The 24,058-nt window shown below is 45.9% G+C and overlaps 2 protein-coding genes across 18 annotated transcripts in view; one reads left to right on the plus strand and one right to left on the minus strand.

Moving 5' to 3' along the window:
* CRBN (cereblon) overlaps positions 1-8,877 on the plus strand; it is an 84,728-nt gene extending 75,851 nt beyond the window's left edge. For 3 of the 6 annotated variants that reach the window (XM_029601473.1, XM_029601476.1, XM_029601471.1), the window contains one exon: positions 4,552-8,877. In XM_029601473.1, coding sequence (XP_029457333.1) covers positions 4,552-4,735 — 184 coding nt within the window. In that variant the 3' untranslated portion in view covers positions 4,736-8,877. The remainder of the gene's footprint in view (positions 1-4,551) is intronic. The other 3 variants (XM_029601472.1, XM_029601474.1, XM_029601475.1) reach the window with 1 other exon arrangement.
* Positions 8,878-17,009: 8,132 nt separating this feature from the next.
* TRNT1 (tRNA nucleotidyl transferase 1) overlaps positions 17,010-24,058 on the minus strand; it is a 67,785-nt gene continuing 60,736 nt past the window's right edge. For all 12 annotated transcript variants that reach the window (XM_029601487.1, XM_029601483.1, XM_029601480.1 and 9 more), the window contains one exon: positions 17,010-18,200. In XM_029601487.1, the coding sequence (XP_029457347.1) occupies positions 17,946-18,200 (255 nt within the window). In that variant the 3' untranslated portion in view covers positions 17,010-17,945. The remainder of the gene's footprint in view (positions 18,201-24,058) is intronic.

Consider the following 24,058-nt stretch of genomic DNA (forward strand, 5'->3'; position numbering starts at 1 on the left):
ATAGAGCCACCAAAGCCACTATTGCCCGATGGTTGAAGGAAGCAATAGCTTAGATGTATATATGTCTTGGTCGTAAAGTGCCAGAGGGTTTGAAGGCACATTCCATTCGTTCTCAGGCGGCATATTGGGCTGAAAGTCACTTTGTGTCGCCGCAGGAGATTTGTAGAGCAGCTACTTGGAAGTCACTACACACTTTTGCTAAGCATTACCGTTTGGGCATCCGTGCTCTGGATGTCGACTGTTTTGGCAGTAGTGTTCTTCGGGCAGGACTCTCCAGGTCCCACCCCATTTAGAGCAGCTTGGGTACATCCCAGCGGTCTGGACTGATCCTAGTACGTACAAGGAAAGGAAAATTGGGTTCTCACCTGCTAATTTTCGTTCCTGTAGTACCATGGATCAGTCCAGACGCCCGCCCATGGCATCTGGAGAGTCCGTTGTGCTATCATTTCCGTTTTCTTCTGCAGAATATACGTTACTTATGGAAGTACTCCCTCCATGTGCATAAGTTCGAGAACTTACACAGTTTTTTTTCTTCATTTCAAGGTTTGATGTAGCCATTGGTTCTTAAGTTGAGGTTTTTGATCTATTTCATTCTGCTATGGTATGGATTATACTGAAAGATCGCAGGTGGCACACCAGTATAAGAGGAGGTATCTTTCAGTTTGTTCTCTGACTCCATCTGCTGGAAGAGGAGACAAAACCCAGCGGTCTGGACTGATCCATGGTACTACGGGAATGAAAATTAGCAGGTGAGAACCCAATTTTCCTTTTGTTGCAAAAAAGTGCGAGCAAAAAATAAAATAAAACGTAAGCGGACCCAACTTCGCGAGGTGGCGGGTGGGTTTCGTGAGGACTTCATCCTGCTGTCCTGGGAGAACACCTGTTACAGGTAAGCAACTCTGCTTTCTCCCAGGACAAGCAGGACAGTAGTCCTCACATATGGGTGATTAGCAAGCTACAGGCTGATTCATATTACAACAGGCCAATAGCAGACAACTCGTGCAACAGGCACAATAATTGGGGTGCTATTGGCAATGATGAGGCAGCTTGAAATCACAGCAGGTGGTTGTGGAAGGAGTTGGGCATTATACTGGAAAAACATTTTTCAAGACAGATTGTCCAAAGGCAGAGTCTTGACAGCCCTCCTTATCTAAGCAGTAGTGGGCTGCGAATGTGTGAAGAGAGCTCCATGTCGCAGCTTAGCAGATGTCTGCAATTGGTACTGAACAATAGTGTGCTATCGACGTTGCCAAGGCCATTACAAAATGTGCCTTCACTCACCCCTGGAGAGGAAGGCCTGCTTCCTCATAGCAGAATTCGATACAGTCTGCTAGCCAATTGGAGAGAGTTTGGTTGCCCACTGCAACTCCCAGCTTGTTTTTGTCAGTCCATAGGAAATCCACCCAGCTTGTTTTTGCAGTCCATAGGAAATCCACCCAAGAGTTGGGTGGATTTCCTATGGACTGCAAATCGGTCTAGATAGAATGCAAGTGCACACTTACAGTCCAAGGTGTACAAAAACCTCTCGCCCTGGTGAGAGTGAAGCCTTGGGAAAAGAGTGGGCAGACTATAGACTGAGTAAGGGGAGAGACTGTGTCCACCTTAGGAAGAAATTTAGGGTGAGTATGGAGGACCATTCGGTCACGGAGGAACCTAGTATAGGGTGAGTATGCAACAAGAACTGGTAACTCACTGACCCTTTGAGCAGATGTAATGGCTGTATTATGGACTGAAGGACTCTGCCTAGGAGGCAGGGTGATGACTACAGCTGCACATGCTCAGTAGGGCGTGTTGAAAGTTCTAGATTCTTTGAGATCAAAGTTCCGTGCCAGGCTCCAACCAGGGATGTCACCCATGTGTGAGGGCTAACATCCTGCTGTTCTCGGAGAACACCTGTTACAGGTAAGCAGCTCTGCTTTCTGTGTGTTTATTAATAAAAGGGGGAGGCTGGTGGGGTGAGGTAAAGTAGGCTGCTTATGTTTGTATTAAAGCATATTTTTAGTAATTATTTTTTATTAGCAATATTTTATTTCACAAAGGGTCTATTGTTTAGCAATGGTATTCACTTGGGGTGAATTTAAAAGAGGTGCTTATGTTAAAGGCTCATTTACATGAGTAGCTGGGCCAAATGTGAGCAACTCATATTTTAAAATGGCCCAATTATGTGTGTGCATGCATACATGACCAACCCAATGTGTGAAAAAAGGGGTGGCATCAGGGAATGTCAGAGGCGTTCCGTGGTGGGGGCCAACATTTACGTGCATAAATCCAGATTTTGAATCCTGCACCTGCAGCATGCGGGGGCTGTTGGCTGCACATATTTACTTCTGCTCTTGATGAGGCGTAAGTCTCCATATATTTCTTTTTATGCCTAAAATGATTGGGTGACAGGTCTGGGTGAATTGGAGGGAGTGCAGGTTGAAGAACAAGAGGGGTCTGGATGACCTTGAGATAGACTAGGCAAACTGGTAGACTAATTGATAAAACTGGGAATGCGAACATGTTTTAAAATCCGCATACTTGCATGCATTAAAACTGACAAAGTCCTAAGGTAGATATGCAAACTACTCTTCCAGTATATACCCAGATCAGTCCAGACTCCTGAGTTTTGCATCCCTGCCAGCAGATGGAGACAGAGAAAGTTTTACTGACACTGCTACTTAACCTAGTGTGTTACCTGAAGTCCCTCAGTATTTCTCTGACTCCAGCAGATGGTAGATGGGGCAAACCTGCAGTTGGTGAAATAAAAACAAAAGAAAGAAAAGCAAAGGGTAGAAGATTTTGGTTCCTCCCAGGGAGATGTTATGTCCTGATAGGGCCATCTTCCCTGGTCTGAGGTGGACGAGCAGGTTGGTGACATTTACTAGTGGTTCGCTTCTAAATTCCGTGGGGTGGACATCTGGTGGTCCAGATCCTTCATCCCTCATGAGGCAGCCTTGCAACTCACTAACAACTCCACCCTATCAGGCTAGAAGAGCAAGGAAACCGGGAAGTACCCTTTTTCACTTAAAACTTCCAGGGCTGGGTGTCTGTGCTTTTTATAAAGTTTTTTTTGGAAAAAAAAAAAAGAGGAAAGTGTTCTTCCTTTACATGGTTGAGTCCGCGGTAGTTGGGCAGCAGATCTGCTTGGTGTCAGCATGTGGGTTGCTACGAGGCTGATCTCTGGATCTCTTCGAGTAAGCCTAGTCAGCTTGTGAGCAGCACATGGTCCAGCCATGTTAATGGTGAGCAGCAAAGCTTGCCGTGCCTGTGGGAATTTGGGCACGTGCTTAAATCAGAGCAGTCTGTCTGATGTCTAACAGGCGGGGAAGGCACTTCAGCTGGTCTTTTTTCTGCGGTTTGTACTCCAGTCGCATTACCAAGGCTTCCTCAGGTCTCCAAGCATGCCATGGTGGTTTCCCTTACTAGTGCAGGAATGGTGGTTCCCTGTATGTACCCGGATCAGTCCAGACAGTGGGTTATGTCCCCCTTCCAGCAGATGGAGTCAGAGAAAACTTCGAAGGGTGCTCCCATATAAGCTAGTGCACCCTCTGTCATCCTTCAGTATTAAGAATATCAAAGCCTGAAGAGACAAGATGGATGGATCAAGGTATAAAACCCTTTCAGCTTGAACAACTGTACAGTGTGTACTAAACTTTAAGAGGCAACTAAACTTGCAAAATGAACCATTAAACAGCCACTAAACACGTGGTATACGGAAAACAATTTGAGCAGAGAGACAATCCCAATCCCATAAATCCTTAGGGTGGGTGTCTGGACTGATCCGTGGTACTACAGGAACGAAAATTAGCAGGTAAGGAATAATTTTCTTACAATTTGCATGTGGCAACAGGGCCGGCGGCATTGACGGGAGACCAGTGGATCCTCTCCGCATCTGTCTCCCACTGTAGATCGGACCGGGAAGCTTCAGATTTTGAAGATTTTCCCCTAGACAGGGGAGGGTTAGATTTTGAGCATTTCTCCTTGGTTAGGATTTAGAAGGCTCCCACAGCTTTCCCCCCAGTTTTAATCTGTGTATGCATCAGGCTTATTTAGCTAAGAGAGCAGCTAGAGGGGGCTCTAGGTCCCCAGGAGCGCCTCCCGTCTGGTGAAGGATCCCGGGCCAATAAAGAGGAAGTGTGCGGAGAGCGTTTGCAGGGGGTGGAGTCTTTCTTCTCGGACAGGAAGTACTGATGAGAACGCTGAGCAGTCAGTAAAACTGGAATCTCCTTCAAATGAGCATATTTTAAAATCCATTTACCTGAATGCATTAAAACCAACAAAGTCCTAAAGAAGATACGCAAACCGTGCTTGCTTGTGTAACCACTTACAATTAGGAGCACACATACGCGTGATGGGTGTGTTTAAATCTTCTGCGCACACTGGGCGCCTGCGTGCTTGTTTTAAAGTTACTGTCCCTGAGTGAATCTCATTGGTATTCGTGGACAGAAAGGAGTCTGAAACCAGTGGTAGCCAAAAATGTGCAGTGGTAGAATGAACGAGCTGGTGGTTGAAGTTTTGTGCCCTTCCTGTGTCTGCTCACAGCCTCCCTCTCTCTCTCTCTCCCCTTAGATATGCTTGGACAATAGCGGGCTGCAGAATCTGTGCAAATCACATGGGCTGGAAGTTCACAGCCACTAAGAAGGACATGTCTCCCCAAAAATTCTGGGGTTTAACACGCTCAGCTCTGATGCCCAGGATTCCCGAGATGGAAGAAGAACCTGGCCAGCAGCAGTCTCCTCTCCTCTGCCTGTGAACTGAAGCTCTTGTCTGGTATTAATGTCTCCTGACCGGCACCCCCACTGCATGATACATACATGGAACTCTCAGCAGCCATGTGGCCGACATCCTCTGCAAGAGAGCGCTTCAGAGGTTACAAAGTGTAGTTTTTTAAACTATTTAACAAAGGCAGAACTGCTTAAAAAGAAAAAAAAAGAAGCCTGTGCTACACAAGCATGCATCTGAGCATGCATGAATGTAACTCCCTGTGCTTCTGATTTCTGTGTATGTGATGTGGGACCTGCATTTTTATAACTTGATCTAGTGAGTGTGATTTAACCCCACGAAGTCCACATTAGCACTGTAAGTACGCCCAATGTTCATGTTCTCTTTTGAAGCCTCTGCACAGAGAGCGAGGGAGTAGCTGCTCTTTGCTGTGCGCTTAATTTTAGACCTTTTGGAAATGGTGAGGAATAATGCCAGGGAAGATGGCTTTGCTTTAATATTGTTCAGGCCAGGGTCATTTATGTGAATGGCACTTTCTGAATTGTTTTTGCCATCATTTGAGGCTTTTGTAGAATAGTGTTAAAGAACCAGTTTTTGGGGTGCAACAGCCGTGTCTCCTTCCAGGCGTATTGCACACGTGAAAGGGATGGAGCTGCAGCAATTCCTTTTATTCAAAGGAGCCACAGTGGGTGAAGCTCGCAGACTGGGTACTTTTTTACTCATGGACATTGCATCAAATGTTAAAGCCTGTCATGGACAGAAAGCACCTGCAGACATGTGCACCTGCTGTGTGTGGGGGTAGTGTTGGCAGTAAGTTGAAGATACAGCTGGTGTGTTATTTTATGCCCTTTGAATGCCTTACCTAAAAGTACAAGAAGTGTGACAGAATGTGCAGACTTTACTTTTGGCAGCTGTATTGGCTTTGAAAGTCATTTTCCAGCTGAAAAGGCCATTCTGGACCATTTCTGCTCGTCTTTGCAGCTCCCGGATTTTTGGAAGGGTAATCCTGTACAGAAGAGGGGCTTGACGGAGACAGTTTTGTTGCAAACATTATACTACTGGTAAGGTTTGTGAGTGATATAATTTAAAGTTGATGGAGTTAAAAATACAAACAATGCCTAAAGCCTGTCTATATGAAAGATGGCATTTCTAGGGGATTAACTGTGGCTTATCCAATCGGGATGTCCAATCTGATTCATCTGCCAATTTTTGTTGTAAAATATTTCCATCATACTAAATAGTGTGACTAATCCCACCGGCAGCAGTCTAGATACAGCACGGTACAGCTTCTGGGCTCTAAACGTGAGGTTACACTGAAACGGCCCGTGTAAGAGCAAGGCAGAAACCTGTACAGCACATCGTATTAGCCAATCAGCTTAAAGCTTTTCTACTTAGAAATGTAGCACCAACTGCTGCAGGCTTGTGAGTGTTGGCAGGAACTAGACTGGTGGAAGGTAGGGTAGCACCAGGATTGGAACCATCCCATATCAGTACCCTGTGACGTGTTAACACGTCATGTACCGGTTTCCCTTGTGTACAGCACTAGTATTTTACAACTGACACCTTTCAGGTTCATTCACATGAACATGGTAGGAGGGGGGCAGGTGCGGACAGCATGGCATTTGTGGGCAACTTTAGCTCAGGCACATGAGTTGAGCAGAGGATGCATTTTAGCAGCAGGTGAGCCATGTCATGTCTCACTTTGAATAGGTGGAGTTCTACCGATGCAGTTTTAACTTTCCACATTGAAAGCAGTGGGAGTAGAGCTTGAATTTTTTGAGAAACAAAGTACAGCAATCCATCATTACATAGCAAGTCACTCAAAGAACTTCACTAGCAGAATTTACAGAACACACATACTCTAAAGTAATTTTGCCCTGTTCGGTTTAATGTTTCCTGTTGGAATCTTAACGTTCAAAAAAAAAAAAAAAGTTGGTACACATTGAAAGTTGGGTGTGATAATTATAGAAGAAAAAACTGATCAGCGCCAGTGCTGAGTAAAGATACTGTGGAAGCACAGAAAGAGCAAGGAGTGGTAAACAGTCAAATGTGACTGATCAAGAAACTGAAACCAGTGGTCTGCACTCAAGTGGGACATTAGAGAGGCAGCTCCAGGTTTAATGTGGAAGTCAATGGGAAAATAAGTTTTGATTTACAAAATGTTGATTATATGGAAAAAAGCCATGGGAATGTACCTCTTCTGTATATTAGGGAATTGCTGTAATAATTGTATTACTTACTGGGAATCTTAAAAGATTGCAATGCTGATGAATACGAGAATGGCAGGCGGGGGAGGGATGAGATTTCTCACTACTCTGCTGCTGACATCAGAAAATTACAAGCAGCCACTATTTTACCTTTTTTTTATTTAGCATTCTGGAGAAAAATCATGCACTTATAAATGTACAAATTGTTGAAGAATCTTGAACACTGCTCTGTGAGAATTATATCCAGAACAGCAATCCAATTGTTAAAATAGTATGGAAAGAGCCCAGTCCTAAACTTATAGAAACAAGGACTTTTGGAGAATGAGAATCGGCTCTGGTAATATTATTGCATATATCAAAATCCTATGTGTATGCTCTGTATACAACCCCGAAGAACCCCACTATTACGCTGACTGGAACACCACCATCGTGTATGGAAGGGCTGATACATCTTTGTTACAACGCAGGAGGGGAAAAATGGTGTTAGGAAGGAAGAAGTTTTCAGAAGCTCATTTATGTAATTCCAAAATGCAGCTTAGCAGACAAAAACTAGCCATGCTTACTCTATCGTTTTTGTGCCTGCCTCTTATGACACAACCATGTATTTAGCCAATACTTTGAAAGCAAATGTTTGCTTTGACGATGCTCAAGTAATTGGCCCAGTGCATGCATAGATTAACTTGTGTAAAGTTACAGCTCCTCTTTGGCGTGTGCAATTTGTGCAGATTTATTTACACACATGGTTTGTTGTTTTTTTTTACATTAAAGACCATGACTCTGAAGCTTGGCAAAAGTACACTTATACCCAGATCCCATGCCTGCTTTTACATGCACTGAACCCTGGGCTGTTTTAGAATGGCCAAAAGCAGGCTTTCTGCACATAAATGACTTCAGCAATTACCTCCTTCCCCCTGCCCCCACCCAGAGCAAAGTGTATGAATGAGGTGGCTGTGGAATGGCTTCGAATGGGACTCAACCAAACCAAACAAACACAAAACCCCAAGCAAAATGAATGCCATGGTCGATCCTTCTTGTGCTTCAAACCTGTCATTTTCTGCTTGTAGCAATCTAAACTTTTCCAATGGCCACCCACAACCAACCTGACTTCTGCTGATCACCCGGCCTTGAATTGCAAGTCCAGTCCAGGACCAGCCACAGGCACTGTGCAGCACTCGAGTCATTCTTGAGATGTCTGTGAGGTGCTAGTTTAACCTCTGATAACATCATTTTAATGTTCAAAATATGAACAATTGTAATGGGGCAAACTGTTGGGAAACCCAGGATTTGGTAATTATATATGTATTGCATTGTTTGTTTTAAGTGTAAAGCTGTTGATGTGTTCATGGCTCCAGAGTATGAGTGGAGCTCAACAGGATCAGTTCATGCTGTTGCTGCAGCTATCTGTGTGCTTACAGAGAGAAAGCGGAAAGTAAACTAAACGCCACAACCAAGTTCATCATTTTCAAATCATTTAATTATAATCTATATGTAATTAAATGCCTGGGCTTGTAATGAGAAGGAAGTTACTCTTTTCTGCCTCTGTTAAATAGTTTTAATGTTCCTCTGTGGTAAAGCAAAAAAACAAGATATGCAAATTAAAGCCACATGATTGGCTCAGCTGCAGCAGTCGTGTTTGCTTCTGTTTACTATGTCATTAATGTACATGGATAAGAACCATATTTTAGGCAGTATGAAAAAGTGACATGTTTAGCTTCAGTTGTTGATTTCTTGTAGAAACCTGCCCCTTTGCGCCAGGCCAAGGCTGCAGCCTGTATGGACTTCGGCGAGGTTCTACTTGGTGTGCTGAGGAGAAATGAATGGTAGATAACTTGAGAGACCCTGATTGTAACTATAATGAGATGTGTGCTGACATCAGTAAATTATGCATATGTTTGAGAGAGCTCATTACTGTGTTCTGACTATTCAAGAGAATTCTTGTTTTGGTTTTTTTTACGATACCACTGGTGTTCATCACCCAAAGCAGTGGATAGTAACCCAGGGGTGACTGGATTTAGCTCTAGCAGAGATGCAGCACCAGAGATGTATAGAGAACGATCAGTGAGCGAGTGGTGTCTGATGGCCCAAGCACTGGCCGACTAGCCCTCAGGTGCTCAGTGACCTTCGACAGATTGATAGTCCTGCCCCTTCTTCCTCCTACCACAGGGCATGGTTCAGGGAAAACTATCGTTTCTTAATTCTGTGGCCAAAATCATATAAAATTATTTTGTAAAATAAAGCTAGTGTGACTCTGGAAGTACTGAGTGTATTTGTAACTTATCAGGCTTGGAGGATGGGTGATCCTACAGAACTCCCACAAGGTTGTAGCTGAGGAACCAATTGGGTTACGTGAAAAGGACCTTATCACTTCCTGAGTGGTTTGTTGTACAGGAGGCCATGGGTCAGAGAATAACAAACGATTGTTGTAACGCAGAAGAAATACAAATGTCAGGAGCTGAAGACTGTAGTTTGACGTCTAAAGTTTATTTATAAATAAAACTAGATAGCTGCAGAAAAAAAGCAATCATTAGGATAAGGGAACTACACAGGTTTCTGATGCATAGATGGAGCGCCTTTCCCTAAGAAGCAAAGTGTGTGACAGCAAAAATTCTAGATCTGTCCTCAGAAGGTTCAAATATCCACAATAACTTGTTGGAAATGCATTTTAATGAGTCTCAAAGGAAGTCATAATTTCCATCAACAGTAAGTCCTCTGAGACAGTCTGCGCTTTGCATGAGACTTCATCAGGAGGGACAACATGACCAACAAAGGTCCCTTTTAAATCTTCGTGATTTATAGTTTCCACATGTGATAGGGTCACTTCTTTATCTATGGAAACTATGAATAATGATTGAAAAGGGACCTTTGTTGGTTGTGTTGTCCTTACTGAAGAACAGAGAGCCCAGCACAGAGAGAAATATTTCCCTACTTTTGATTGCCTCAAGCTGCTCCTGGCTGCTTCTGTCTGGGAGAGAGAGAGTGTCCTCGTAGGGGGTGAGGGAACCAGGATCCCTGGTTATCAGTCCCCTCTGGAAACTGAGGGCCAAGCCATTCCAGGGATCACCAACCCCTGCTCAACCTGAGGGATGGCTCATGAAGGAACTTAAATCTAATATATCCTAATATTACACCAGGAACTCTTAGAAATAGTTTTGTTTTTTAATTTAAAAACATTTTTTTTGTAATTTTTACATTAATATTCTCCCCACAACATATTACTTATACATAAAAATTATTAAGGAAACTGGTTGATAGTTTCATATAAAATTAGCACTGATACCAGTCCGGATAGTCAGTACTATGATGTAAATATAATCATTAACTATCAACCATCTTCCACCCTATCTAAACAGTTCAATATTTTGTTAGATATTTTGACTAAGAATTTTTTGGATTTATTAGAAAAAGATTACTCTTAAAAGTAAGCTTTTGCACTTCATTAATAAAATTCTCCATATGTATGTACATAATTAATCGGTGAAGGGAATGCTTCTTGATAAATCCTTGGCATCAATCTATAGTACACTGATTCTTACTATCCTCCCTGCGTGGCTGCGTTTCATACTGTGTCCTTCATCAGGGGATATTTCTTTTCTCTCGATGTGAAAATTATCTCCGCTGTGAACAATCCATGCAATAGATAAACGTTAAAGGGTATCCATTTCTTATATATACATCATCGGACCTGGAAAAGACCAATCGAAATCACCTTCACGTGATGGACCAATCACAGCAAGGGACAAAAATGCTAAAGAACCAATCGAGATGCAATATATCCATTCGAATCCTTGCACATAAATAATGGTTATACCAACGATGTCCAGTTCTTCATTCGTGCCCACTGGACATACTGTGTTCAATGTATAACTCCAAAAAGCTTCCTGCTAATTCAGTCTCAATACTAGATCACCACCCTGGCTCATATTGAATATTTGTTCAATAATGGTCTACTGCAGGGTTGAAAAATCATTCTCTAATCCAGCACAATTTTGTACCATAGGTGTTAATTTGCTCATTTTTAAACAGGACTTATGTTCCGTTAACAGTACTTTAATAGGGCACGATGTGCGCCCTATATACACTTTAGGACAGGGATATATAATAGCATAGACTGCATTATTCGAACAACAATCAGCGTGTGCCCGTCTTTTGATCCTAAATCCTGTAACCGGACCCTGTCACACTCTGCCCTAAACTATATTCACACAAAATTACATGCTCCACATTTTGAGTGACCCTCAGTGTCTTCCACAGAAATATCTTCCAGTAAATGAGACTGCACCATTTTATCCCTAATATTTAAACCCCAGGATGTAGCTATTAAAGGAGATGCCTGAAAGATTTCATGTGATGTTAGAATGTGCCTGTGTTTCCTAATAGAAGTAGCTATGGCAGCTACCACTGTAGTTTGTCTCAACACCCAAACCAGTCAGGACTGTTCTTTCACCGGTTTCTACTGTAACAGCAACTGTCGATCTGTAAATTTAGCTCATTTATAAGTGTGGCTGATGGCTTTAGTGGGATATCCTCTGGCATGAAATTTAGCTGCCAGAATATCAGCTTGACGCTCAAACTCGTCTATCTCAGAACAAATTCTTTTAATCTGAAAAAATTGGCTAACCGGCAAACCCGTTTTAAACAAACATGAATGAGGACTATGAAAACATAACAAATTGTTCTTATTTGTGGGTTTGCGATACACCTGAGTCCTGAATTGCCTCTTGGAAAGACACCAATACATCCAAAAATGAAATTGATTGATGAGACAATTGTGCAGTGAATTGTAAATTATTATCCAAACAGTTAATCCATTTGCAAAATTCTTTTAACTGTTCCTTCACAGATTGCCATTAATAAAAAAAAAAGTCATCTATATATCTATACCATCCAGCAATATACTGCCACCATTCTGAGGAATATACGTCTCCTCAAAAATTGCCACATATAAATTAGCCACAGATGGTGCTAAAGGGGAGTCCTTAGGAATATCATGGATTTGATAGAAAAATATTGATCCAAACAGAAAATTGTTATTAAATAATACCACTTCAGTTAAATGTACCAAAACCTGAGATGATATGCGTTGTGGACCCAGCCTTTTACATAATATGTTTTCTTCTACCTGTAACGCTTCATATTGTGGGATATTGCCGGTTGATGCAAGCCACCGTTGTTGCATTGTCCAAGAAGACTCGCACCATTCTACCCTGGATCCAGGGAAGAAACGCCCGCAGGGCCAGATGTACAGCCCTGGTCTCAAGCCGGTTTATGGACCAGGATCTTTCCATCGCCGACCAGAGCCCTTGGGTGAACCTGTCTGCACACACCGCCCCCCCAACCTGAGAGGCTGGCATCGGTGGAGATTATCAGCCAATTCGGAGTGTCCAAATCCAACCCCCATTCCAGATTGTCCAGTGACAGCAACCATGACAGACTGGTTCTGGATTCCGGACGTAGAGGCATTGGTAGATGGAATTGCTCCAACACCGGGCTCCAGCGAGACAAAAGTGCACGCTGTAAATGTCTTAAGTGAGCGAACACCCAAGGAACCAAGTCCAAGGTTGAAGCCATGGAGCCGAGGACCTGAAAATGATGCCACACTGTGGGATTGTTTCTTCGAAGAAGGGAATGTATTTGTTCCTGCAGCTTCCCTATTCGGTCCGCCACTAGAAACACTTTGCCCAGCAAGGTATTGAATTGTGCTCCGAGATAAATCAACTTCTGAGTGGGTTCAAAGTGACTCTTCTGCACATTGATTACCCAACCTAGGGATCGCAATGTGAACATCACCGTGTGCACTGATCTCTCGCAGTCCACCCGAGACTTCGCACAAATCAACCAGTCGTCCAGGTATGGGTGGACCAAGATTCCCTCCTAACGAAGGAAGGCCGCCACCACCACCATCACCTTGGTGAACGTGCGAGGAGCTGTTGCAAGACCAAATGGGAGGGCTCAAAATTGGAAGTGTTGTCCCAAGACCTTGAATTGCAGAAACCTCTGGTGATTCAGCCTTATCGGAATGTGTAAATACACCTCCGTGAGGTCCAGAGAAGCGAGAAGCTCCCCTTTTCGAACCGCGGCCATCACTGTCCTCAGGGTTTCCATACGAAAGCGAGGAGCCCAAAGGCAATGGTTCACCTTCTGCAGATTGAGGAAGGGCCGAAACGTGCCCTCCTTCTTGGGGACCACAAAATACACGGAGTACTGACCTCGTCCCTGTTGAGCCTCCAGAATTGGAACAATAGCTTTGAGCTTGAGAAGACGTTGTAGAGTCACCCGGACTGCTTCTTGCTTCACACTTGAGGCCACTCGGGACTCCATAAAAACTTCCTAGACCGGGCGCAAGAACTCCAGTGCATACCCGTCTTTGATCACTTCTAAGACCCAGCGGTCGGATGTAATTCTTGCCCATTCCGTGTAAAAGTTGGATAATCTGCCATAGACAGCTTCGACAACGGAATGGGTGCTTGTGGCTTCATTAGGGGTTTTTATTACTTCCTGCACCAAGATGTCCCAAATCTCTTCCGGGCCGGCGACCCCCTCGAAAGGACTGTTGGCACCCCGAAGCAAGTTTAGAAGCAGGAAGTGTGGAGTATCTACCCGCTCTGAAGCAGTGAGAGTCCCAAAACCTAGCTCGAGGAGGGAAGACTTTCTTAGAAGATCTTTTATCTTCCGGCAACCGACTGCCCTTGGATTCGGCAAGCAGCTTTACTAGTTGATACAGATCCTCCCCAAAGAGGAACTTGCCCTTAAAGGGTAGATTACAAAGCTGGGACTTGGAGGACAAATCCGCCGCCCAATTTCACAGCCAGAGGAGATGCCGCGCTGACACTAAGGACACCATACCTCTCGCCGAGGTCCTCACCAGATCATACAAAGCATCTGCAACATAAGTGATGCCTGCTTCTAGGCGGGCGGACTGCAGAACCCCACTGTCGCCCCTACCGGCCCCGGCAGCTGACTCCTTGACCCAACACAGGCCCTCTGCATGTGGCTAGCACAAACCGCCGCTCGAAGGCTTAGCGCGGCAACCTTGAATGCTTGCTTCACCTGGATCTCCAGCTTGCGGTCCTGCATATCCTTAAGGGCAACCACCCTAGCAACCGGGATAATGGTCTTTTTCGTGACCGACGAGACCGCGGCGTCCACCTTTGGAATCTTCAGTAAATCCAAAACATCAGATAATAATGGGTACAGTTTTGCCATAGCTCTGCCCACCTTCAAGCCGGAATCCGGAGTCTCCCACTTCTGGGTCATTAGTTTGCAAACCTTCTTAGGCAGAGGAAAAGATGTTGTGGGACCCCTAATGCTGCCAAGGACTGGATTGACGCCCTCGTTGTCAGACTCTTCTTGAGAAACCTTAAGTCCCAGAACTTCAAGGACCTGGTGAATAAGGGGTCTTAACTCATCCCGCTTGAACAAACACACCACGCTGGGGTCATCCCCTTCTAATCTGGCTCAACTGGATCATCAGTATCCACATCAGCTGGATCCGGCTGCGGATCCGGGTCTGCCGCCCCCTACTACCCAAGAAGCTGGCGTCACCTCAGACCCCGGGATCGGATCTTGCGTACCCTGGGGAGAATCCCCTGTGGTGTGAGCCTGATCAGAGAGGCGTTGACGTGGGTCCGTACTCTGACCTCTTTTCTCAGGCAGGTCCAAACCTGCCCCCAGGAGACCGGGCCACTTTACCACCGAGCGTTTCCTTGCCAGGAAAGCCTGGTGCATAAGGAGGACAAATTCTGGGGAAAACCCCTCCGGGTCCCCCTCCCCCACTGGAGTCGGCTGGGGTGATATCATCCAGGCGGAGAATCCTCTTCCCGTGAAGCCGAAGGCGAGACAGATATTCCCTCCCCGAGGGAGGAGGCAAGAAGCCCTGAAGAGCCCTCTAACCCCGGGGAACACGCTGCGCATAATGAGGCCGCATCTAACGCCTGGCTGCATGATCCACACGCGCAGCAGGCCTGCGATTCTGTTTTCCGTCCCATCCGCAGCAGCGTGCTGATTAGTCTGAAGTGAAATAGAAAAGGGCGCGAATAAAAAAAAGAAATGCTCGGAGCCACGACGCAGAGAAAATTTCAGTCAGGCAGGACCAGAAAAACAAACTTTTCATGCTGCGGGCTAAGAGACTACTGGCTGAGGAGAAAAAAAACACGCCAGCCGTGCCGCAGGAAAGGAGCCTGTCTCTAGTGAAATCACAAGGCCCCCAGCAGGGAAGCGGCAAGTAAACGAGGCTCACGGAGAAAGACTCACCCTTGCCCTCAGAAAACGACCTGGAGCCCCGGGAGCTGAGGGGAACACTGCCAACAGCTTCCCTGGCTGGCCTTAAAAGACCCGGTCCCTCCTGCACCTCTCCTTACCTCAGCACTGAAGACTGTCAGTCAGCCGCAGTGAAATCAGCTCTTTTCTTTTTTTTTTTTTAATTAAATTTTACCAAGACACAGAGAAAAGCTGTTGCAGGAGACAAGGGAGCAGCTGTAGCAGAGACAGTGGTGAGTAGCCAGGAGCTCCTGGTCGTTAGACACCGAACTGTGGCAGGTGAATCCCTGACAGGAATATCCAATTCCCCGGACACCTGGCTTCTACTGAGGGATGGCCCATGAAGGCACCTAACATCTCAGGAAGAGAACCGTAAACCAAAAAATTAAATTCAAATTAACTAAATAAAAAATATAACTAAAGACTGCAGGTGTGCATCTGTACCACCCGCTGGAGTCAGAGAAATACTGAGTGACTGCAGGTGGCACTCTCGTTATGTAGCAGTGCCCAAAGTTCTAATTGTTCTCCGACTCCACCTGCTGGTAGGGATACACAACCCACTTTTCTGGACTGATCTGGGTATGTTCAGGAACTGACCATTGTCTCACCTCGCCCTCCACAGACACCACAGGCCAAGGGGATGCTCCCAACATGGGCAAAAGTTGTAGCAATCAAATCGCTTTGAGCATCTAAACAGTCTGACACAAACGGAGAGAGAGTGAGGACTGAATTGCTATCAAATGGCAAACCTCACAGATAGCAAGGTGCTTGGACCTGTTCGTCCCTGGCGCCTAGCTCTCCTGAACTTCGGCTCTAGGTGGCCTCCTGCGCATACACGTATACCCCGCCAGGATGCCTACAAACGCGTTCAAGACTAGGTCATGGTTGTACACACACAAGTACATGTGCAAATATGCACTTGTACAGGCTGTCGTCGTACGCTCACAAGTACCCACGCAAATATGAGCTCCAGTCTAGGTTGCGGCCTTACACGCCTAAATACTTGCGCGAATGTGTGCTCAAGTCTAGGTTGCAGACGCACGCACTCAAATCTAGGCTGTGGCCTTATGTGCACAGGTCCCTGTGCATGCAACTGCCACACGGCGAGAATGCGCATACCTATCTATGCATGCAGGAAAAGAACCGCTGCTGTGGCCTACCACATGGCTAAGCAGAGTCTGCCTACATCTTCAGTGCGTTTATGCCCGGATCCGTTCAACTTCTGGCACCGAAAATCATTGACAGCCTGAAGAGCTTCTCAACAGCTCAGGCCTCTTGACCAGCCAAGAATCCATGGAGACTGGGGCCGAGAGCCAGCATCCCCTGCTGTTTGTTCCACTAAATAAGCTTTGCGCATAAGCAAATTAAAACTGGCAGAAGATCTCTACCAGAACCAGAGATTCTTCCTTGGTGAACGTGCATCTCTGCACCTCCACGGGACAGGGAACTACCAGTGATAGTTGAGGAGGGGATTCCCCTGTCTTTCCCACCAACACTGCTGGGGAATCGAAAATGGCCTGTTTCCACACTGACGGGGAAAGCCTCAGCGCTAGACCCCATCACCCGCGAGGCTTGTTCTACTGGTGCGGCCATGTTCGATGCAGACCCCCGAATGCCTTGCCACTTCTGCCTTATGCACGTGCTGTTCCTCCCCGCACCCACGGCACCACCAGCATCTCAACAGCAAGTAGGGGAACAGTCCTTCAGCATCAGAGAGCCAACATCTGGTCTCTTCTGCAGGCAGAGAAGCTGCTGAAAAACCCCATCACCGAGCTCCTTGAGCTGCTAAGTTAACTTCCCCCTTGGAACCCCAATGCTGCACAAATTCCTCTAACTAGTTCCTTGTTCTTTTTTTTTTCTTTATTATCTGAGAACAAATAAAGATACATAGAAACCAATACTTTCATTTGGTGCAGAGTTTCTGGTTGCAGAAGCACAGGCTGCATGGCAGATCAGAAAAGAGCCAGACCACTGGTTAAATCAGTTTCCTTTCGCCAAACTTTAGCGAATCAGCCAAGGACAAATTGTATAAAAGGGATACTTCCCTGCTCCACTGGGTTTGTAGTGCAGAACTGCCAGCAGGTTCCACTGCTGTCATGTGGGGGATGAGGGATCTGGACCACCAGATCTCCACCTCACAGACCTTTGGATGGTGCTATTAGAAGGGTCACCAGCTCCCTGCTCGTCTGCATCAAACCAGGGGGGATGGACCCACTAGGACCTCACAGCCCCCTGGGAGGATGCAGAAATTTTGTCTTTTAATCTTTTTTTTTTTCTCTCTCCAGACTGCAGGTTTTACACCATCTGCTGAAGACAGAGAAATACTGAGGGACTGCAGGCGGCACACTGGGTTATGTACAGTGTCAGTGAAAATTTCTCTGTTTCCATCTGCTGGCAGGGAGGCAAAACCCAGTAATCTGGACTGATCTGGGTAAGCACAGGGAACAGCACCTTAACCATAGGACGAGGGTACAGTACAGAACACAGCCCTAAGCTATGAGAACATGTCTGCAGAGCAGTTCTGAAAAGCATGAGGCCAGCTCACTTGAGGGCATGAGCTGATAGTCCACTTTGGATTCTTCTAGTGTAACATGCTACTAAAGTATTTTACTATTAATCCTTCAAGGAAGTGGCAGAAGTCATCAGACAGGGCTTTAATCCTGCCTCTGATGCAGCAGCGCTCACCAATGTACTCATGGCAATGACACAACAGAAGGAAATTGTCTCTTTATTCAAAACTAGACAAATCGCAGGTACTTCCAAGTGTTGTGACCTGCTTCACTTCAAAGCCTTCTCCATGCTGTATAGAAGTGCTTCCTTGTCCATCTGGTACCCACTCTTCTTCCATTGATCTCTCAGTTCCTGTAACATGATCCCAATCTCCTTTCCAGAGGAAATCCCCATTCTTCTTAAGTCATGCCCATTTACAGGGAAGCATGGGACAGACCAGAGCTCCATCTCCTTCAGAAGGCGCTGCTCTCCTTGGTACTTCAGTAGCTCGCAGATCTTACTGTGCGCATCGGGTTCCCTGGACTGAAGCAATGGACACAGATATCACAAGGCAAGAAAGCAGCACTGTCCCCATTATATTCCTGTGCCCTGTCTCTAGTAAGCTGCAGCAAGGCTGCTCTAAAGCTGTAAAATCACAGCTAACAAACCCTGGCTTCTTTGGCACCTTTCAGACTTTAGTCTGCTCACCACCTGCATCGCTCTTTTCAGTTCCTTCATGTGAAAGATTTCTGACATTCAATGTTCTTTATCCAACCTTGCTCACACTACCTCATGGAGGACTCTCCATATTCCAGCTACACCTTCCATAACTAAAGTCAATCATAAGAACATAAGACATAAGAAATTGCCATGCTGGGTCAAACCAAGGGTCCATCAAGCCCAGCATCCTGTTTCCAACAGAGGCCAAACCAGGCCACAAGAACCTGGCAAGTACTCAAACACTAAGAAGATCCCATACTACTGATGCAATTAATAGCAGTGGCTATTCCCTAAGTAAATTTGATTAATAGTAGTTAATGGACTTCTCCTCAAAGAACTTATCCAAACCTTTTTTGAACCCAGCTGCACTAACTGCACTAACCACATCCTCTGGCAACAAATTCCAGAGCTTTATTGTGCGTTGAGTGAAAAAGAATTTTCTCCGATTTGTCTTAAATGTGCTACTTGCTAACTTCATGGAATGCCCCCTAATCCTTCTATTATTCGAAAGTGTAAATAACCGATTCAAAACATTACACTCTCTTTAGTCTTTCACCTTTCTCCCTCAATCTTTTTTTTTTAAGTACCTGCCAATGCCCTCTCACACTCAACCATATAAAAGTTCTCTTCTTCTCCCAATCCCCTTCATTACCATCTCTCCTACCTAGCTCAGTTATGACGATTCCAATCATCTCTGGCACAAACTACCTTTGCTAGAAAAACCTTTGGCATTCTTTTCAAACATTAGCTCTTCTTCAAACCCTCAGATTTCAACGATACAATATTTTCAAGATCAGAAAGTCCTTTCATCCAGATATACACACTACTCTAGCCAATCCCTGACTTTACCACCCTATTTAAATCCTACAGAATTCTGTCTCTTCCCTTCTTTCCTGCCTCCTTCATTGTATTTTACATCTCTTTTCTGCTCAGATGTCACTGGCTCCCCAGTCATATCTCAAATACAGGTTATACATGCTTTGACCTCCCCTCGCCAACCTCCCACACCTCTCTCATCCCCTTGGTTCGACTCACAAAACTCATTCCTCATACAGCTCATGCCCTGCCATGCTATCCTGTATGTCTCCTTTTAGCCCCTCTGCAGTGTAATCATCTACTATCAACTGTCACATCTTATCCTATCTCTGCAGCCTTCTGCAAATTTGCCTGCTTAGGCAACATTCAGTTAGCACTGGCTCTTCACACTGCTCAGTTTTCCTTCCACTGTCTCCATTTTTACACATATGAAGTGTGTCACCACCTAACACAGCTCTTAGTAAAGTGCCATAAAAATAATATTGCTGGCTTTCAGTTATTAGATTATGACAAACTCATTTGCCAATTATGCTTACATCTACAAGATTCTGTGTGTGAACAGGTCATGGAAGGGTCAGGCTAAGAGGGGTGATATGAGGAGGTCACTTTTCAGGGTTAACAGAGGTAACAAGAGGTGGTCATGGTAGGTTCTTGTTAAGTGGGGAGGGGGGCGGGTTTTATGAAAATTGGTTCTTACCTGCTAATTTTCATTCCTGAAGTACCACAGATCAGTCCAGACAAGTGGGTTTTGCATGCCTACCAGCAGATGGAGGCAGAGAACTGAAAGCTTTGAGGCACTGCTACATAACCGAGTGTGCCACCTGCAGTCCCCTCAGTGTTGACATGTACCCAAGCCAACTATAGAGTAACAACTGCTCAACAACCACCTAAATGAGGGCAAATGTTAAACCCAAGGTTGGAGCCCCCCAAACAGGAAAACCAAAAATGAACCCAAGGGGCTAACCACAACCAGGCAAGCTTTTTTAGGTTCTGTATATATACATTCTGACAGTTCTTCCCAGTAAGCATGCCAGAACATGGACTTGCTGTAACAGTCTTGAGAACCATTAAGGGGCTGGGTCTCTGGACTGATCTGTGGTACTTTGAGTATGAAAATTAGCAGGCAAGAACCATTTTTCCTTTCCTGTTTGTACCCCAGATCAGTCCAGACAAGTGGGATGTACCAAGGCACGCCTACACTGGGCGGGCCCACGAAAGACCCCCTCTCAACACACTTTTGCCAAAAGTCGGCTCTCATGGAGCCTGAACATCTAAATGGTAATGGCAAGATAAAGTGTGAAGAGAAGACTACGTCACCACTCTACAAATCTCCTGTGGCAACACTAACTGACACTCTGCCCACGACGCTGCCTGTGCTTTAGTAGAGTGTGAATACAATCCCTCTGGAATTCTTCTCCCCTTACAATAGCTTCCTTCAGCCAATGCACTATTGCACCCTTGCATCCATTTCTGGCACCTCCAAACAATAAAAACAAATGATCCGACTGCCAAAAACTGTTTGTGACCTTTGCCTCCAGCAACTCAGCAGACCAATTCCGGAAGGCAAGAGCTACACAGTCTGATTCAGGTGAAACGAAGATACCACTTTAGATAGGAATGAGGGTACCATGCGCAAAGACACCCCCTCATCCAAAATCATCAGAAATGGCTCCTTACAAGACAAAGCCTGCAGCTCAGAGATCTTTCTGAATGAACAAATTGCCACCAAAAACACTACCTTCAGCATGAGGTCCTTTAACGATGCCTTCCTCAACAGCTCAAAATGAAGGCCCACAAAGCACCCAGCAAGACCAAGTTTAAGTTCCACGCCAGACCCAATCTATGTACCGGTGGCTGCAGATGCTCGACCCCCTTCAAAAATCTCACAACATCCGGATGTGAGGCCAACGACGTTTTCCCTGGAGTATATCTCTGAGACACCCCAAGGCTTTACAAGGAATTGTAAACTAAGCCCTTGAAAATCACAGGCTTAGAGCATCTTTTTGTCACAAGCGCCTGCTCTCAAAAGTCAAGTCATGAGACAAAAGTGATCTTCCTGATCCGAGAAAACAGGACCTTGCCTTAACAACCCCTGCAACTGAGCCAATCTCAGGGACCTGTCAATTACGTGCTGAACCAGATCTTCAAACTATGGATGACACAGCCTCTCTGGCACCACCAGTGCCACCTGGTCTGGATACCTCTTGATGCACCTAAACACTCAACCTATTAACGGTCACAAAGGGAACACATACAGCAGGAACCTTGTCGGTCATGGAAGAACCCGAGCATCTATGCCCTCGGCTGCGACCTATCATCTGCAGCTGAAGAAACTTGCTGCCTTGGCGTTGCTCCTTGAAGCCATCAGATCCAGAAGGGGACTGCCCCAACGAGACTGGATAAGACCGAAGGTCTCCTTCGACAGCTCCCTTTCTCCCGTGTCCAACTGTTGCCTGCTGAGATAGTCTGCTTGCACATTGTCCATTCCTGCAACATGTGAAGTGGCTATCCCTTGCAAATGTCACTCAGCCAAGGCAAAAAAGTCCTGGGTTCCTTGGGCAACCGCGCAACTCTTCATTCCCCCTTGCCAATTGATATAAGCCACAGTTGTTCCATTGTCCAAAAACACTGACCATTTGACCTAAGACTTGTGGAAGGAATTCCACCAATGCCCTGCACACTGCTCTTGTTTCCAAGCAATAGATAGACTAGGATGCTTCCACTGGTGACCACAATCCTTATGCCATCTGTTCTTGACAGATCGACCCCCAACCCTTGAGGTTGGCATCAGTGATCCATATAACAGAGTCCAGAACCTCCAGGCCCATCCCTTTCTCCAAACTGGGCTGACACATCCACCATGAGAGACTAGACTTAGAAGTACCCTGAAGTGGTAAGGGCCGATGAAACTCCTCAGACAACAGTTTCCAGCATGACAGCAACACCACTGTAGAGGGCTCATGTGGGCAAAAGCCCATGGCACCAAATTCAACATAGATTCCATTGAACCCAGACCTGAAGATAATCCCAAGCCCTGGGCACTGGCATCCGCAATATTCGCACCACCTGGGATTGTAACTTCTGAATCCTCTCCGAGGTGAGAAACACTCTGCTGAGCTGGGTATCGAACTTCACCCCCAAGTATTCCAGCATCTGGGTAGGGTTCAGGTGACTCTTCGCCAAATTCACCACCCAGATCAAGGACCACAACATATCCATCACTGTGCGCACAGACTGTCGGCACACCTCCTCCAATTTCCCTCGGATAAGCCAGTCGTCCAGATAAGTATGAATTAGGATCCCCTCCCTGCAGACAGCCGCTGCCACCACCACCATTACCATTACCTTTCTGAACGTGTGAAGTGCAGTCACCAAACCAAACAGGAGGGCCTGAAACTAGAAAAGTTACCCCAGAACCATACCACGAAGAAACTTTGATGTTCTTCCTGAATGGGAATGTGCAGATAGGCTTCCGTTAAGTCCAGCGAAGTCCGAAAAACTCCACACGAACTGCTGCCATCACCATCCACAACATTTCCATACGGAAAAATGGGGAAATCGCAGTATCACATTTCACCTTGTACAGATTGAAGATGGGACGAAAGGCTCCTTCCTTTGTTGGCATGACACAGTAAATAGAGTACCTCTCGCAACCATGCTCCCTGGCCACCACAGGCACAATCATGCCAGCAACTGAAGGTGACACAACTTGTCCTGAATCACCACTTGCTTGCCTCGGACACTGCAATGAGATACCATGAAAGCTTCCGTGAGGGCAAAAAATTCTAAAGCATAGCTGTCCCTTATTACCTCTAGGATCCATTGGTCTGAGGTAATCTTGGTCCACTCCTTGTAAAACTGTGATAGATGGCCTTCCGCTGCCAACTCGAGAGAGTGGACCAGCCTGACTACATTGTGAAGCCTTACCGCCACCAGCCCCCCCGGTCAGAGCCCTGTCAGGGAAGTCGCTCTAAGCTACAACAGCAAGAGGAAATGTGGAAAAAAGGATTTGCACTCACAAAGTGGGGAGTAGCTGGCTTGTTACGGCGGTTACTACCCCAAACCAAATAAGCCTGATACTTCACTTTCAATGCATATCCAGCATAGCTCTCTGCTTCAACGGCAGGGGAGAAGAAAACCTGATGCTTCGCGCATGTCCAGCATGGCTCTCTGCTTCAACAGCAGGGGAGAAGAAAAACTGATACTTCACGCATATCCAGCGTGGCTCTCTGCTTCAGCGGCAGGGGAGAAGAAAAACTGATACTTCACGCATGTCCAGCGTAGCTCTCTGCTTCAACGGCAGGGGAGAAGAAGGACTGGTGCTTCACGCATGTCCAGCGTGGCTCTCTGCTTCAACAGCAGGGGAGAAGAAAAAAGGATTCGCACTCACAAAGCAGGGAGTAGCTGGCTTGTTACGGCGGTTACTACCCCAAACCAAATAAGCCTGATACTTCACTTTCAATGCATATCCTGCTTCAACGGCAGGGGAGAAGAAAAACTGATACTACAAGCATATCCAGCATAGCTCCCTGCTTCAACAGCAGGGGAGAAGAAAAACAACCAATAAGGGCTGAGTAACACAGTCTGGGTAGGGCAGGTGGGCATGGGTGTAGCTTGCTTATTGCGGCGGTTACTTCCCCTACTACCCATAACTAATCAGGCTTGATATTTCACTTGGTTGCAGCTCCATCACTGCTCTCTGCATTGATGGTGGGGGTGGAAGGGAAATAGAACCAAAGAGCTAGGAGAAGCAGATAGGTATGAGAAAAGAGTGTGGGGCTTGCTGGGCAGACTGGATGGGCCGTTTGGTCTTCTTCTGCCGTCATTTCTATGTTTCTATGTTTCTACTGGTGCCTCAAAAGGAC

Source organism: Rhinatrema bivittatum, chromosome 4 (genome assembly GCF_901001135.1).
Source record: "Rhinatrema bivittatum chromosome 4, aRhiBiv1.1, whole genome shotgun sequence".
Lineage (NCBI taxonomy): Eukaryota > Metazoa > Chordata > Amphibia > Gymnophiona > Rhinatrematidae > Rhinatrema > Rhinatrema bivittatum.